Source organism: Parus major, chromosome 3, assembly GCF_001522545.3.
Source record: "Parus major isolate Abel chromosome 3, Parus_major1.1, whole genome shotgun sequence".
NCBI lineage: Eukaryota > Metazoa > Chordata > Aves > Passeriformes > Paridae > Parus > Parus major.
Window position 1 is genome coordinate 101,553,110 of NC_031770.1, and position 17,132 is coordinate 101,570,241.

A 17,132-nucleotide genomic window follows, 5' to 3' on the forward strand; every position below is an offset into this window, starting at 1 on the left:
AAACTCAAGAGCTAGCAACTTGATTAAAAATATTCCCATCAAGATCCAAGTGTGTAACAGCAATATGGTGCACTTTCTAAGAAGGATGAGATTATTCTTCTTTATTTGAACTTTTCAGTAGATCTTAAAAAAGAGTAATTTGGCTGAATGAAATAAGTCTGCAATACCCTCAAAGAAAAGGCCTCTCTACCTGCATGGAGAATGTCATTCTACACACAGACCCAGCATAACAGCCCAACTCTAAAATGAGTACTGAGGAGCAAACTGAACTGCTTTTGCTATACAGCATTAACTGAAATAACTGCTGGATTCAAGTTTTTAAGTATGACCATGGAGTTACAAAACTTGATTTCCAGTTTGGACTGGAGAATAGTGTTAGGTGTCAAAAAGAATTGCACCTGACAATGTGGACACCTGCACTACAGTAGGGGAAAGGAGATGATGTAAACCTTTTTTTAAAATTTATATATTTATTTATTTTTGTAACCAGCTAATGAAAAATCCCACAGAAACTAAAAAGCAAGATGCTGATGCAAATAATGAATACAGTAAAGACACCAGCTCAGCACACCTGTCATTCTCCAAATGGCCAACTGTGACAACCACGTTCACCCATATGGTTGAACTGACAGCTCAGGCCATGGAAAGCCACAAGACCAGCAAGCCCATGCCAGAATCTGACCCATGTCCACTCACTCAGAGTGTCCTTTTCCACTGGACGATGGCCAGTTATGGGACACCAAAGCACAAAACCACAGCCACTTTTTTTAGTCACATCCCTTTGAGCCAATATAGATTTTGTGCCACTAAAAACTTCCGGGACTGTATTTGGTGAGAAAAATGTTTAAACTTTCACTTACATGCATGAAATTCCCTGAAATTTGGAGATGACAGTTTTGTTCCTCCCCAGGTAGGTGTGCCTGACTAGTGTGCCCTAACCACTGGCACCTCCACTGGGAGAGGGTACTTCATTCTGTTCTTGGCCACGTGCTTTTGGGAAGAAAAACAACCTTCACTGCCAAGGCAACTAATTCGGTATTTCCCTCTCTCACCACCACCTCTACCAAGGCTCCCCACTGCCAGAGCATCTGTTTCCTGCCAAGGCTGCAGCCTGGGTCAGGAACACTTTCTTGCCAACAAGGACACAATGGGGCTGATTAAACCTGTAAACTCAGAGCAGTTGAAAGCTTTCACAATAGCTTGGCAAAGCCACAGAGCACTGCCAAGGCCCTCAAAAGTCTGGTAGGAAAAAATTAAGTGGTGGTTTGGATAGCGGTTTGACATCCTGGGATGAGAGTAAAGTTTTCAAATTATATAGACAGAGAAGGGATACATGGCTTCTCCTGAACCCAAACTAAGCAATTAACTTTTTTTCATAATTTAAAACTGATTTTTCATAGGTAATGAAAATTAAATTTCATAGGTAATTAAACTCTAGATGAGAAGATTAAGGTATGTGCACAGTTTCAGTCATATAGCCTAGCTCTCATCTAAGGAAGCATGTTTGAACAATTTCATCAGACTTAAATATATATTTAAATGACTTTTTGAAGCAGTGTTTCCGAGTGTACAGAGAATACACACTCATAGCATGTTAGTTACTTCTTTCAGAAAATAATTCAGGAATAAATTATTAAAGAACAAAACTATTTCAAGATGACAAAATATGTGTCTAATCACCTGAAATGCTCTTTTAAAACACGCTATGAAAGGTAAGCATTTTTAAAACACTGGATTTTCTCAAAACTTTGTGTTTGCCTTGTTTTTTTTTTAGAATAGAGGTATTAAGAGAGAAAATGTCACTGTGAGTGTTTCAAACACATTTCATATATGGGGTGAAGATCATAATAAAACATTTCACATATGTGGTGAAGACAGATTAAACCCATATTAAAGGATTTGGTGACAGTGTCTGGAAGTACATGCAGGGAAGCTGTAGTCAGCAAAAGTAAAAACAGCTTTGAATCAAATATAGATGTGACAAGAAAACTGGAATGGGTAACACTGTTCTGCAACTGACAACCATGCAATTAAGAGAGATGCAATCAAGCACGTACACTTTGACCATTTCACTACTTTTTAGAAATTATAAACCCAGCTAGATCATCACCAAACCAAGCAAAAATAGTTCCACCCTCACTGCTTATTTTTTTTCAGCTTTTTATTTCCAACATATATTTCCATTCAAGGAAGAATCGTAATTTTTTTTTAACCCTGATTTGTTAAAGAAAGTTGAGGTTGAGTTCATTCATATGTAAGTGTAAGTTTAACAATGGCTCATAAATATTTTGAATTTAATTCAAGATAAGGTTTTACTTGTATATCTACCTCTCTGTCCCTTTCTCTGCTAAGAATGAAGTAATTTTGTATGATTTTATAAATAACAGAAAGCAATATGCTACTGAAGTGTAATTTGATTTGTTTGCAAATCCCTTTTGAATTGCTTTATGATGCATAAGCACATGCAGTTTATTAGGAAATAATAAGCAAAGAAGGCAAGCCAGGCAAGAAGCTTTGCTCACTTTCAAAGTCAAGGAAAAAATTTGGCCCCTGATCAAGCTCTGTGCAAGTGAGAACTTTTAAAAGATTTCCCATTTGGTTCCTGAAAAATAGAAAAGGAAGAGAAAAGGAGTCCTGAGTGAACAAATGATTTTAGAGACAAGGACTTGGACAGATTGGTTGTGCTGGAAAATACACACTGTAAGCACTCAGATTTTAAAAGTTTTTCCTCAGTTTGCTGCTAAGTGAGGGAAAAGATTCTCTCATTGTCTTTTAGTTGTTTGAACTTACTTTCAAAATCCAGGAAAAAATGTGGATAGTTTTCAATTTCCCTGGTAAGGACCTTAAGAAGATTACCCATCCCAGCAAACCTAGTAAATGCAACAAAATCATAAACAGTTATACATGTAAACTCAGAATACTACAGCTAAGAGCTTGACACAGTCTGCATCATATATTCAACATTTCAGCAAGTTCTGGACCATGAGAAACATTTTGATGGTCAATTCTGTGATATTTATGCAGAAAGACGAAGACCTCAGATAAACACAAAAATAATTCTGTTCAACAAACTGGAATTTTAACATCAGGTTAACATCCCAGTGTATAAACAGGTATTTATGAGTTTATTTACTTAACAAGAGAAATAAACCCAGAACTATCTCTATTTGTTAATTCTCTAAATTGCTGGACTCCAGATTACTGAATATCAAATTTCAAAGTAAAAATTGACAGCTCAACACTTGTTTTAGATCTTCAGCAAAAATCCGTGTCATTTTAAGAAAATAACTCATTATAAGGATAAAAACCTATTTGTTTCTGGTCAATAAGATTTTATAATATATTACTATAAAATTGTATCAAAAAGGATGGCTAAAAAGCTTTTCATCTTTTAAAAGTGTATGCATATTTTAAAAAAGAAAAAAAAAAGAGTAAAAAGGTGAAGTTTGAACTCTTTTTATCTGTTATTCCTATCTTTTATCATATTGGAATTCTTTGCATTTCAAGTCATGAACAACTCCCAAAAGGAAAAGTGATCAGTTCCCAAAAAAACAAGTTTCTATGGAACATAAAAAGGAAAAAGATTTTAAGAAAGGTTTTTTCTGCCAGTACAGTGTTTAGGAAGATAAGTTATGCCAAAACTGTGTGAAAGTAGAGCTTTCTTGGTCAAACTTTTTCTCAGAAGACAGAAAAATTAAACCATAAAAAGCACATATCGGGATAAAGAGATCTGCCTGGAGGGATGTAGAAAAATGTAATTTTAGATTTAAAACACAGATTGAAAACTGGTTTTTGCCTCAAAGAGAAATATTCTCATTACTGTAAACCACGGCTCTTGGGGCTCACATCTGATGTTCATCTGTGATTCAGTTTAACTCTTTTCCCACTTAAAAAATCAAACCACAAAAAATTATTCTAAGCATGTACATGTCTGATACTCCACATGAGGAGACAAAGCTTTTTTCAAGTTTTCCCACAAGCATTACAGTAGGAAAAGTATCATCAACCCTAATTTCTATGTGCATATGAAGGATGTATTTCTTCATCACAAAAACCTAGGAATGTAATGTCAAGCTTGGAGATTTCAAAGCATCCATAATAATACCATGAAATGATAAAAATTTAATAAAAAATCTGTTCAGAATATTCAGTTTCATGTAAGCAAGGCTTTTGTTAAATAAATGGCTTTGTTTTGCATTAAATACTTCTTCAAAATTTTCTCTCCAGAACAAATCCAGTGAGCAGACTGTCAAGCCCTTTGTAATTAGCAACATCTTGCATATACAAAATTGAAACACAAAGAAACATTTTCCCTTATTCATAAAGTTATATTCATTACATGCAGGAAAAATATTTACACTTTTACTTTCAGAACAAGATCAGCACCTTATAAACCGAGTATGGCTGATTAGCCTATAAAGGAGAAAAACATGCAAACAGAGAAAAATAGATTGTATAGGGTTAAAACTTACATCTTCAATAATTTAATATTTTCATCACACTGATATAATACATTTTATCAGTATCAGCTAGAAGAAACACAATAAAATACACACTTATTTTCCTTTTCATAACCTTGAAGGAAAAAAATTATATTATGTAATACTATCACAATCAAAATGACTGACTCAGCTTGGACTCACTTTCAACTCTTTTAAAGCCGTATCTTACCTCATCGCCTTCAATCTTCAGAGAGTACCCAAGCATTTCTTCTGCTGCCAAAGCTTGCACTGCATCCAGAACTGGTTTAGCTGATAGCATGCTTCGAACAGTGAGGAACCCCTTGTGCCAAAAACCTAAGGATACGCTCTCTCATTTGCATTGAGCAGCTTGAGATCATGTGCCCAGCTCTGCCTCTGATCCTTCTTTAACAAGTACAGCACATCTCGGCTTGGGAGATTTCTGAGTATTTTTTCCGGAACTTTTGTGACATTTCCTAGCTTGTTTTTCACTTTATTCCCCCTCCTTCAATCCCTGTGTAGAAACTGATCCAGCTATTCAGGTCACAAGGATAGAACAGAAGCCTACCACAAACTTATATACACACGTGTTCATGCAGGCAGCGTTTTCCAGTGATCCTGAAGGCTCTGCTTTGCAACATCTATTTTCAAAGCACATCAACCCCAAAAATAGCCACATTCAACATCAACATCCAGAAAATACAGTTCAGGCAGCTGGTAAACATGTTTTAATTATTTTTTATATAATTTTTTTATGGTTCCTAAAAAACAAAACTAAGTTTAACCAGCAACATCTGGTTTCAAGAAACTTTCAAGTGTAACTCATCATTCAAAACTAAATTTTTAATATCAAATTAAAAGGACAACCTTCACCTTAAAGGAAATGCTAATAAACACAAATCTTTGCCTCAAACTGAATTATTTTATTTTGCATAGCCTGCTGCTTCCCAGTACTTGGTTGTTTCAAACTCTTTCCTCAAAAACTCTAATAAACATATTCCAAACCTCAGAACTGAAATTCACTTCCAGGTTAGTTTTAATGAGATTTCAAAGTAACTAACGGCAAACATTCTGAGCAGGTCTATATGTATATATATGTATATAAATACTGTGGTTACAAGAAAAGTGCAAGTAACAGCTGATGTACAGAAGTAAATCATAAAGGTTTCATGTAGGAGCATAAAATTATATTTCATTAAACTGGAAAGCATTTTATTTTACTAACTGTAAAATCAGTTCAAATGTTGAACTGAGACTCAATACATGTATAAAAATATTGCTGATGCTGCACCACTAAATGCTAGCAGCTTATCTTTAGTGCCTAAATCCTTTAAAATTCCAACTTTTAATTATGCTTCAAAACTTATGACACGTTGGCAACGATGTTTGCATTTTACTTTTCCCTGTTGTTTTCCAAACCATTAAAGATTACCCTAAGATACTACATAAGCATATTAAAAATAGTTTTTAAGACACTGTTGACATAAAGCTCATTGCTTAATTTTTGATGCTCAACATTTAATTAGTAACACACAGACATAAATAAACCATAACCCAGCAACAAACAGGAAGGTAAATTCAGCATTTTCCATTTTATTTACCATTATTCAGTAGCATGTTTTAAATCTTGAGCTTTGAACAAAATATCACAGGCTGGTTTTCCAACAAAAAACTGTGTTCCTAAAATTTCACTGATTTATTTTCAACATTCTAGAGGTATTACCTTTCATAGGAAAATAAATTCCTTCTACCCCACTAACACAATCAGTTTATTTTTGAATTGTGATATATAAAATACTATTCCCCCGAAACAAATCAGAATTCAACCCTACAATCTGCCATGGATTTTACATATATATATATATACTGGAAGTATACTGGAACACATTTATTATATACTTAAATCTGCTTTTGAAAATTAGTAAGAGTTCCCAAACTGGATATTACCAACTGAACAGTGAATATCATGTTATTCAACACTTCTTTAAAATCTTGGTTAACACACTGTTTTAAGCAACTACACAACTTTCAAGTGTGGAGTTACACTTTCAAATAACAGGTACAGTACAATACAAATTGCTAGAGAAGTACTGATTGATTTCTTCTCTTATAGGACTAATTTAATGAGTACTAATTCAACACCATCAGCAGCACTGCAGTACACTGAAGACAAAGCTTTAAAACCTTGTGTTAGTGAAAAAGGACACATTCACCAGCTCAAGTCCTTGCAGCTCATCAGTGCTCCTTTGCCAGATAATATTTCCTAAATCTGTCTGCTCACATAAACATGGTCTGAAAGGCTTTTGTGAAAATGAGCTGGATCAGCAAATACCTACTGCTTAACCTCATTTAGATCATCCTAACGAAAGCAGGGCTGTGTTTTCACGAGCAGCTCCACTGGGAGTTTCAGGAGAAACAGAGGCTCCCAAGCTCAGGAGTGGCAATGGATGACTCAGAATGATAACTTCTAGTGGCACACCTAAGTGGGTAGAGACAGGAGGCATCCAGTCCACAGTCTGAGGGAAATGTACTAAGCATATCAGCATCATTAAAGCACTGGAACTAACCTTACTGTAGGAATAATTAATTGTAGTTTCAAAAAGATACCAGCATCTGAACAAACTCAAGATCTCTCAGATCAAAAGCATGATTCCAAATCACTGAGATACTCACTCATACAGTTTGTTGAAATGCTTGTAAGGAAACAGAAGAAGTACAAGATCAAAAAAATTATCTTGGGGAAATTGGCTGCTCACGGCTTGGACAGCTGCACAGAGTAAAAAAGTATGGTGAATGGAGTTAGATCCAAACTGACTGGACACCAATGGTGTTCCCCAGGGCTCAGCACTGGGGCCAGTCCCAGTTAATACATTCACCAGTGACCTGGACAAGGCGAGTTGTAGCTGTGAGGCCACACCTCAAGTGCTGTGTCCAGTTCTGAGCCCCTCACTACAAGAAAGGCATTGAGGGGCTGGAGCGTGTCCAGAGAAGGGCAGGGAGCAGGGGAAGGGTCTGGGGCACAAGTCTGATGAGGAGCAGCTCAGAGAGCCTGGGATGTTTGGCCTGGAGAAAAGGAGGCTCAGGGGAGATCTTCTCACTCCCTACAACCACATGAAGGGAGGCTGTCGCCAGGTTGGGTCAATCTTCTCCCAGGCAACTGGCAATAGAATGAGAGGACATGGTCTCAAGCTGCACTCAGGTTGGACACCAGGAAGGACTTATTCATGGTAAGAGTGGTTAAACACAGGAACAGACTGACCAGGGAGGTAGTGGAGTCACCACCCCAGAAGTGTTCAAGAAACAACTGGACATGGAACTTAGTGCCATGCTCTAGTTGGAATGATGGTATACAATCAAAGGTAGGACTCAATAATCTCAGAGTTCTTTTCCAACCTAAACGATTCTGTGATCGATTCCACTCTCATTCAGTTCACAGATGACACCAAGTTGGGCAGAAGTGCTGACCTGCTGGAGGGCAGGAAGGCTCTGCAGAGGGATCTGGACAGGCTGGACTGATGCTGAGGCCAGTTGTGTGAGGGTCAACAAGGCCAAGTGCTGGGTCCTGCCCTTGGGTCACAACAACCCCTGCAGTGCTACAGTCTGGGCAAGAGTGGCTGCAAAGTGGCCAAGAGCAAAAGGAGCTGGGGGTGCTGGTCAACAGCAGCTGAAGGTGAGGCAGAAGTGCCCAGGTGGTCAAGAAGGCCAGTGGGACCTGGCCTGTATCAGCAATAGAGTGGCCAGCAGGGCCACAGGGAAGTGCTAATGAGCAGTAAGACAAGTGGAAATGGCCTCAAGTTGCACCAGGGAGGTTTAGATTGGATATCAGGAAAAATTTCTTCTCTGAGAGGGCCGTCGAGCACTGGCACAAGCTGCCAGGGGAAGTGGGTGAGTTACCATCTTGGGAGGTAGTTGGAAGACTTGTAGATGTTGTGTTTAGGGACATGGATCTGGCAGGATTAGGTCAAGAGCTGGACTTGATGAACCAGGAGATCTTTTCCAACCTAAATGATTCTATGTTTCTATTATTTCTTCCCAATTCCAGAGTAGGTTTCTTTTTAACAATCTCTTCAATTTTCTTATAGTTGAGAATATCTGCATGGATATGGTATTACTATCTTCAGTTGTTTTACTGCTAAGTGTTTAAATCATATAAACTGCAGGTGCATCAATAAAGAAAAATATAACAAGTGACATTTGATAGTCTCAGTTTTGTAAATCCAGTTAGTTTTCAAAAACGGTATTATTTCTCTATGGACTTTATTCTAGAAATAAGTTAAAAAATGTACTGTAATACTAAACAAAAAGTAAAAATAGTAATACATTTATGTTGAAGTGATAATTGCACAAACCCCCATAGATATTAGATAATGTACAGTACTCTCTAGAAAGACACAGACAAAAACATAACCAAATTCTTTTCAGAAAGCAAGCTATATTAATTTTCCAGGAAAAAGGAATTATCCCCAATGCTGGCCTCTGAACACTGTATTTATAAGGTTTTCATAAGATAAATAACATAAAGTGCACCAAAAGTGGAAACCTATACACAAGCAAAGAAAAATCAGTGCCACACACTCCTTCAGCACGTGAAGTATAAACAGACAAAAAGAAACCCCAACAAAACCCAAAGCCAGAAAGCAGCAATAGAGAAGTAAAAAGTGGAATAAGAGAAGAAAGTTGCACAAGGTGAAAGCAACTCAAGATAAAAGAATCATTCCCTCTTTGAACAATCATTTTGTTAAAAATCCTAGTTAAGGAACACTTCCAGCCAAGAGTTTTTGCTGTTAACTGATATGCTGATTGCAGGACACAATCTACAAAGAAGGTGATGCAAGCCAAAGGGAATTAATAAATGGGTTGTAATGACAAATATGTTTTTCAGTAATCATAAAATGTTTAAAGAGTTGGCCAACATTAGTATTTGTAGCCCCAAGGATTACAGAGCTTGGCTTGTGGTTTCTCTGAAATTAAAAGGTAAAAAAAGAAAAAATTACCTTAGATGAACCTAAAACTTATCCAGCAGGGGGATTTTTCTATATGCCAACCCTAACACCTGAATTTACTTTGAACAGAACTCTTTTATATTTTCAAAGTATATAATGTCAGAGCAGCCATCATGAAAGAAAGAAAACCAGGCAACCAAAATATCTGGATTTTGATATCTGGTCATAACAAAAAACAAAACACAAACCAGACAAAAAAACACTACCAAAAATGTAGAATGGAATCCAATTAAGTAATTAGAGTAAAATTATATTTGAATTTAAGAAAGCACTGTTGCACTTTGATCCTTCTCCCTGAGCACAGAGCAACTAGAGTAACCTCATCTGAATATGGCACTGCCTACACAGATGCTTTACACAAACCAGGGACACAATTCCTCTCTACACAACAAATGGAGCCTCTATCAATTTTCACAGCAGGGAGACATCTTTAAAAGATACAGGACAGGTTTGGTTAGTTTGAGTGTTTCTTCCTTCAGAGTAAAACTGAATACAAATGTATTTTGTTCCAAGTGGAGTTTGACTCAGTTCCTCCAAAATCTTGTAAGAGAGCCGCACCACCATCTTCCTCTCTGAAGTTTTCTTGTCCTTATCTCTCATCAAATTCATAGTGAGAAAAGAAATAAGCCATCTTAGAACACAGTTTTGGAAATGTAATGACTTGAACATTTGAGAAGGTATCTGGTTTCAATATTTGTGAATACAATGAGTAAAAAATCTACACTAGATCAGATAAGAATCAGAATCAGGACTTTAGGGTGAAAAATCAGAAACAGAAAAAAAAATTGTTCCTGGTCCTTTCTGGCTGTACATGCCTGCTGATCATTCAGTCCTCTGACTATGGCACAGAGTATTTTTATTATATGGAAAGAAAATCGAGGGCAAGTGTCTGAAAAACAGAATGAAAACCATTATGTTCTAGTTCTCTGGGCAACTCTTGTAAAAACTTTCCTCAGAGTGATTTTATTTTCCAGTTATTTCTTGTACCAGTTGATAACAGGAGTAAGTCTAGCATGCTAGCTTTCTTCTTTTTCTATTTTACTTCTCCTTTTAATACATAAATGCCAAAACAGCGCATCTAATCTCAGTAAGTCAAACATAAATCCTACAGGGACTGGATTTCTTAGTGCATATTTCCTAGTGAACTGCTCTGAATGTGTCAGTATGTAGGATATAATGCTTTTTGCCATTTTGTATTTATGGGTAGGGTATTTATGGGAGGGTACTAATCTATAAGATGGATCAGAAACAGTCTTTACAAGTATGGTTTCCTAGGAAAGGGAAGATATGTTAAAGAACATCTTAAAATACTACACAGACAATTAATTCAATCAAAGATATTGACATTAGTGGAATTAAGACAGCTATGGCTGGTAATATTTACCAACAGCTCAAGATTTGAGGCATTAAAGATGAAATGTGGATCTTGCTATGAATTTATATTTATTTGAATTTATATTTATGCTGCTTTTAGTTTAAAAATTTGTCATAGTAGTCTTATTTAACATCCCATTACAAAAATAAGAAAACTTGCTGACCTATTACAAGGCTGTTACAAGGCTGCTGATGGAAATAGCAAGAATTCCACTAGAAAATAAAAAATCAAAACCCACTGTAAATAAACTGGAGGATAATACATAGTTTTAAAATGTATTTAAAATTTCAGAAAAAGGTAAAGGAAAACTTCAATGTGCATATGAGTGAGATGAGGAAAATAAAAAAAGAAACAACAGGTAACACCCTAAAACATCAAACTGAGAGACCACTTAACCAAGGGAAATATTTAAGAAGGTTCTGTTGAAGTGTGGAGGCGTATGAGTAACAGAATGGGACAAGAAGCTTCAGGTTTAATTAATCATATATCTCTACAGGTTTCTGGAGTAATAAATGCCTCTTCTAGAGGCTATTATTGACTTTTGTGGTAGTTATGGGGAGAATTAAATGAATATATGGATGGTAACAGGAGAAATTAGAAAGAGAGGAGGTCACTAAACAAGGAGAAAACAGCAAATTAAACTGATTTCACAAAAGCAGTTTCAGTAATCTCAGGTACCTGGAAAGCCAGGTCTGTTGGAAAGTTGATTTAAGGGATAACAGAGTGCAGGAAACTTTGCAGAAAAGAAAATGCCCAACAGGTTATTCTGATGGACAAGAGAGGCAAAATGGAGGCTCAGAAATCAATACACCTGTATAAGCATAGGGTGGAATTGAAGAAATATATAGAGGAAGCTCTGGCAAAGCACTAGAGATAAAGAAAGAGAAAATGTTATTTACTACCATAAATTTTCCAGAACACTGAAAATGTGAAAAAGTAGCTGTCAGCAGTTTACTGTCAAAAAAAAAAAAAAGAAAATAAAAGAATAAAAATAAAAAGATGATGGTATTTTTAAACAGTATCTGTTGTATAGATTTGGTTTTGTTCAATACTTTTTAATTAGCAACAGGCACTTTTTAAAATATGCACAAAGTTAGAAGGGAATAAAAATATTCTGGAAAATGGGATCATAATTCAAAATATTTTAATAAACTGGAGATACTTTCCAGAAGACATTCCATAAATACAAATGTAAATCATTCCACTCAATGATAAAACCAAGTCAATCCCATAAATGTAGACAGACTGGTAAGCAGAAAGACTGAGGAAAAATTTAATCATTATACTCGACTATAAATTAAACATAAGGTAGATCTGAAAGTTGCTAAACTGTGGAATTTTTCAATGACTGCTCTCACAGTCAAGTTAAGGGATGAGGACGCTGAATACTGAACACTGAAAGGTTTTCTCCAAAACACTAATCTAACCTGTAAGTATGCAGGAGTTACTGGGAAGTATACATTTCAATAAAACTCCTTTTTCTTAATTAATTCTGTATAATTCTTTTTTTAATCTTGCTGATATTATTTTGTTAGTGCACATACTTTCCAATTAAAGACTTGATTCATTAAGGCATACAGGATAGAATGGGTATTTTTCTGCAAAAGAGTCTGACTTGAAAACTGTGTTCATAGACAAGCACATTAGCCCTCTTAATGATGCAAAAACAAAGAGATTCTTAATTTTGCATTGTGCCTAATACTTTAAGAAGCACATTCCCTAGTAAATCTATTTTCAAATAATGTGTTTTACTTACACTGATTAGCAAGCAAGCCTTGTTTGCCAATTCAACATGAGCTGCTTAAACCATTGGAACTTTTTTGGGTATATTAACAATCCTGTCATTTGCCTAAAATGACAAACAGGGAAGGATTACTATGGATGGTGCAGAATTATAACCATCCTTTTAATTAAAAATTAGATTTCTTGTAAGTGCAAATGAAAATTGAAAGCCTGTACTGACCCTGGCAGGCTCTGCAGTAATTAATTCCAATCACTCCTGGAAGCCATTCCTAGTATAGTAATGAAATTTGCACGATAACTTTTTATTAAGACAATAAAACTGATGCACGGTAGTGACTTTATACCCTACTCCCACTTTCCTGCATGTATGTATGTATGTATGTATGTACGTATGTATGTATGTATGTATGTATGTACTGTTGGCAGAGCAGTGCGGACAGCGGCGGGTCCCAGGCCCGCCCTGGGAGGCGCACAGGCCCGCGAGGCTCATTTTTCATTAGCCATTATCTATTGCCATTAGCCATGGAAAGCGGAGCGCGCGGACGGGAAGCGTGGGAGCGCCCCCTGCTGCCGCACAGCCGCCAGCGCACCGCCCCAGGCTTTGGAACAGCTCCAGCGAGGGAGATCAATCCACAGCCCTTCTGGGCCATCCACAACCCCTCCGGGCCATCCACAACCCCTTCGAGCGATCCACAACCCCTTCGAGCGATCCACAACCCCTCCAGGCCATCCGCAACCCCTCAGGGCGATCCACAGTCCCTCCGGGCCATCCCACCGCCCCTCCGGGCCACCCCACCGCCCCTCCGAGAGACCCACAGTCACTCCGGGCCATCCACAACCCCTCAGGGCGATCCACAGTCCCTCAGGGCCATCCACAACCCCTCAGGGCGATCCACAACCTCCCCAGACGACCCACAGCCCCTCATGGCGATCCATCGCCTCCCCGGGAGATCCACAGCCCCTCAGGGCGATCTGCTCCCGCACAGGGAAGTTCTTCCTCATGTTCGGGTGGAATTTCCCGTGCATCAATTTCTGCCTCTTGTCCCTTGTCCCACTGCTGGGCACCACCGAGCAGAGCCCGCTCCATCCTCCTGACACCCTGCCTTGTACATACATTGCTTGGGTCTACTCTCACTTCTCTCCAGGTTAAACAGCCCCAGCTCCCTCAGCCTTTCCTTACAAATGAGGTGCACCTGTTCCCGACTGTCTCCATAGCTCACCTTCCCATCTAAATAAAGGCCGTGGAGCCCTCACACCAGTTGAAATCAGCCCAACAGCAACAACCTCCCTGTTCGCCATCAGCCAGCCAGTTCTGCGTGGGTTCCAGCTCCAGTGCACAGCCTTCTCCTCTACTCCTACAGCTTAAACAAAACCCAAACCAATCCACACTACACTGTAATAACCACATAATGCCAATATTAGAAATCAAATCATATTGCTTTCACTTTCCTCCTGCTGAAACTCAGAATTTAGCTTGAAAGTCACTGTGACTGCATCTGCAATCATCAGAAGTGTTATTTCCACTCAAGGGAAGAGCCCATGGGGGCTGCTCAGGCACAGTGAGATCCCGAGGCTGGTGAGGGTCCTCGGCAGGGCATCCCCACCAAGCATCTGCCATGTGCCACATCAGCTCTGGCACCACTCCAGTCTCTACAGAAACAATCCTCTTATTTACCCTTTTTCAAGAAGTATGGATTAACATAGGTTCTTTTGAATTCAAGAAGCAGCCTAGAAGTTGAGAATGAAAAAATGGTTTTGTAGTCTGACTAAAAGAGACAGACATGGTAAGATCTCTAATTTTAAAATGCCAGTTACCTGATACCAAAAATGGAAGGAAGCATTCACATCCAAGACTTTCTTACTGCCTTTGCTGAATCCCATTTCAATGGCAAATTATGCCTTCTAGAACTAGGAACTATACAAAATACACTATATTTAGGTTTAGAGAGACATTTAAAATTTTACTTTTGCATAACGTTTTTTCATTTTCACTTGTAACTACCTTGCCATCACACTTAGAGGTGACAGAAGTCACATATAGACCAAATACATCCTTGAAAAGGCACCATCCATTAATTTTGGAGAAAATTTCAAATTATAAACTATTTAAATAGGAAATGTAAAAATATTTTAAAACTTTGCTGAAAAACTTAAATTATTATAACTGTGACAAAGCCAAAATATTAAACACTTTAAAATTTCATTGTAAACCAATGGAAGAGAAGAAAGTTTCTAAAAAATATTGTTATTCACATCACCAAAAGTCTTTTGATATTGTCTTTCAATCTTCATAGTTAATTTAACCAGCCTGTAATACAGCACTAAAACATATCTGGAAACTAAATTTTGGGTTATTTTCCTCTGAGCCAATTATAATTTTAGTTGCAAATTATTCAACTGATTTACTAATAAAAACAGCATAAATGAAAACTTCAGAAAAGCCTGAGAGATGAGGTAGAAAATACATAGTGATTGAAGATTATCAGGGTTGATGGAAAATAATGGAAACTTATTGAAGTAAAAAAAAAAGTTCAAAGAACAGAGTTCACAGGCTAAAAAAAAATTGAAAAGCCTAAATCAATACATATTTCAAAAGCGCAAAAAATCTTTTCCATAAAAAGAAGCCTTTAAGTTGCAAAAAGCATGACATTCTTTATGTATAGATTTTTTTGAAATGCTAATACTAGAAAAAAATTAATATATATGTATTAAAAATATATGTAAAATATATATATATATATAATGTATTTGAGAAATACATCAAATACACCAAATTAATAATACTACTATTCAAACTACTTAGCAAAAAAATAATCTCTATTAAGAAAATATATTCGGGAAATGCTAACTTTCAATGAAAGTGGTAGAACAGACATTTGGTGTCTAGCTGATCTTTCTGATCTTCCAAAGGAGAATTACAGAATCAAGGAATATTCGGAGTTGGAAGAGACCCATGAGGATCATTGAATCTAACCCTGAAGTGAATGGGCCCATGCAGGGATCAAACACCCAACCTTGGCATTATCAGCCCCTGCTCTCACCAGTTACTTGAATCTGAAAAAGTCCATTTACAGCAGGGCCTATCCCACTCCCCTCTTGGATACACCAAGCAAAAGGCACTCACTACTTTCTTTGATTCAGTTCTTAAACTATTAGCTTGTTCCAGGTCAGTGTCTGCCCAGTCACCAACCAAAAGGGCTAAAGCAAAGCATTGCCTAACCCACCGAAACTATCACTTTACTATCAGTTAGTATTTAATTAACCTAAAGAATCAGCGCAAAGTGACCAAGACTGTTGTTTGATGTTTCAATGCAAAATAAATATGCAAATAAAATCCTTATTTTCCTCTAAGTACAAAATTCTGTGTTAAATAATTCCTACATTTTAATAAATTTAATCAAAAATCTGAACTAGCTACAATAAACTTCTTAAAATGCACCTGATAATTAGGTTTCTTGACAACATGCTATAGTCAACACATTCTAGGCAGTAGGAAAACTCCAATATACAGATCAAGAGAGCTGTGTGGCACCTGATTTGGCTTTGGAACAGGCTGCAGTTATGGCAGATATCCACTAAGTGGCATTAGCAACCCAAACACCTAATTTTGACAAAAAATAATTGTAATACAGAACACTTCACCTCCTACAAATAAATTGATGGAAAACATTTCCTTTGAATGATTCATTTTATTCAATTTTGTCATAAGCTTTGGCATAATTCCAAACAGCATTATCAATTTACTTTTCAGATCAAGACACTTGGAAATATTTAGCAGGATGGTCAGATTAGAAATAAAACCATCATGACAAACCTATTAAACAAAGCAACCAAAATATGGGAGCAATGTGAGTTCAAATTAAGACACACAAAACTACAGCAACGTATTTTAAAAGTAGTTGGGGTTTCAGTAGTGCTGTAAATCAACAAGCCTGTTGTGAAGTGTACAAGTATAGCAGTCACACCAAATGTTTCCTTTACATAAAACACTTAAAATGAAAATTAATTCTAATAATTTAGACATACTGATGCTACCTGATTCTAGAGAGCATAAAATACAAAAGACAACTGGAAATGTAAGAAAACTACTACACTTCACTTATTATTGAAGGATTTATTTTCATATTAATATGAAAAATTAAATATTAATTAAGGGTAAATGACTGTAAATGTAGGGCTCTGACAATTGTTTACTGGAAAAAATGCCTTTAGGGGACAATATAAATACCAGAGGAAAGTATTAGATCAGAACTCTAATTTTAAAATAGTTTTCCCCTATTCCTATTGTTTGTCCCTAGTCTTTTATCACTGTCAGTTTGTTTATACATAAACAGCTCATGAAAATAAAGGGGGTGGAAAAATCAGTATTACTATACACAAGATCACAGAAAAATAAAATGAGCAAGTACTTCTGTCTCTCTGCCTCATCAAAACATATATTTTAAACTTGTGAAATATCCTATATATGCACTCAAAATTCTCAGCATACTTCAGTGCTACAAGGAGTAAGACATTCCTTTTTTTTTTTTTTAAGTGATTTTTTTCCTCCTT

The 17,132-nt window shown here is 36.8% G+C and overlaps 1 protein-coding gene across 7 annotated transcripts in view; it reads right to left on the reverse strand.

Moving 5' to 3' along the window:
- The window catches only part of CYRIA (CYFIP related Rac1 interactor A), a 56,138-nt gene that overhangs the window by 17,117 nt on the left and 21,889 nt on the right, over nucleotides 1–17,132 (reverse strand). The window contains exons 1-2 of one of the 7 annotated variants that reach the window (XM_015621832.3): nucleotides 4,672–7,382; nucleotides 2,791–2,870 (exon numbers count right to left, since the gene is read on the reverse strand). The exons of 1 other annotated variant lie outside the window; for it this stretch is intronic. In XM_015621832.3, the coding sequence (XP_015477318.1) occupies nucleotides 2,791–2,870; nucleotides 4,672–4,676 (85 nt within the window). In that variant the 5' untranslated portion in view covers nucleotides 4,677–7,382. Of the gene's footprint in view, nucleotides 1–2,522; nucleotides 2,603–2,790; nucleotides 2,875–4,671; nucleotides 7,389–17,132 lie in introns of those variants that run through there. 5 more of the 7 variants (XM_015621831.3, XM_015621835.1, XM_015621837.3 and 2 more) reach the window with 5 other exon arrangements.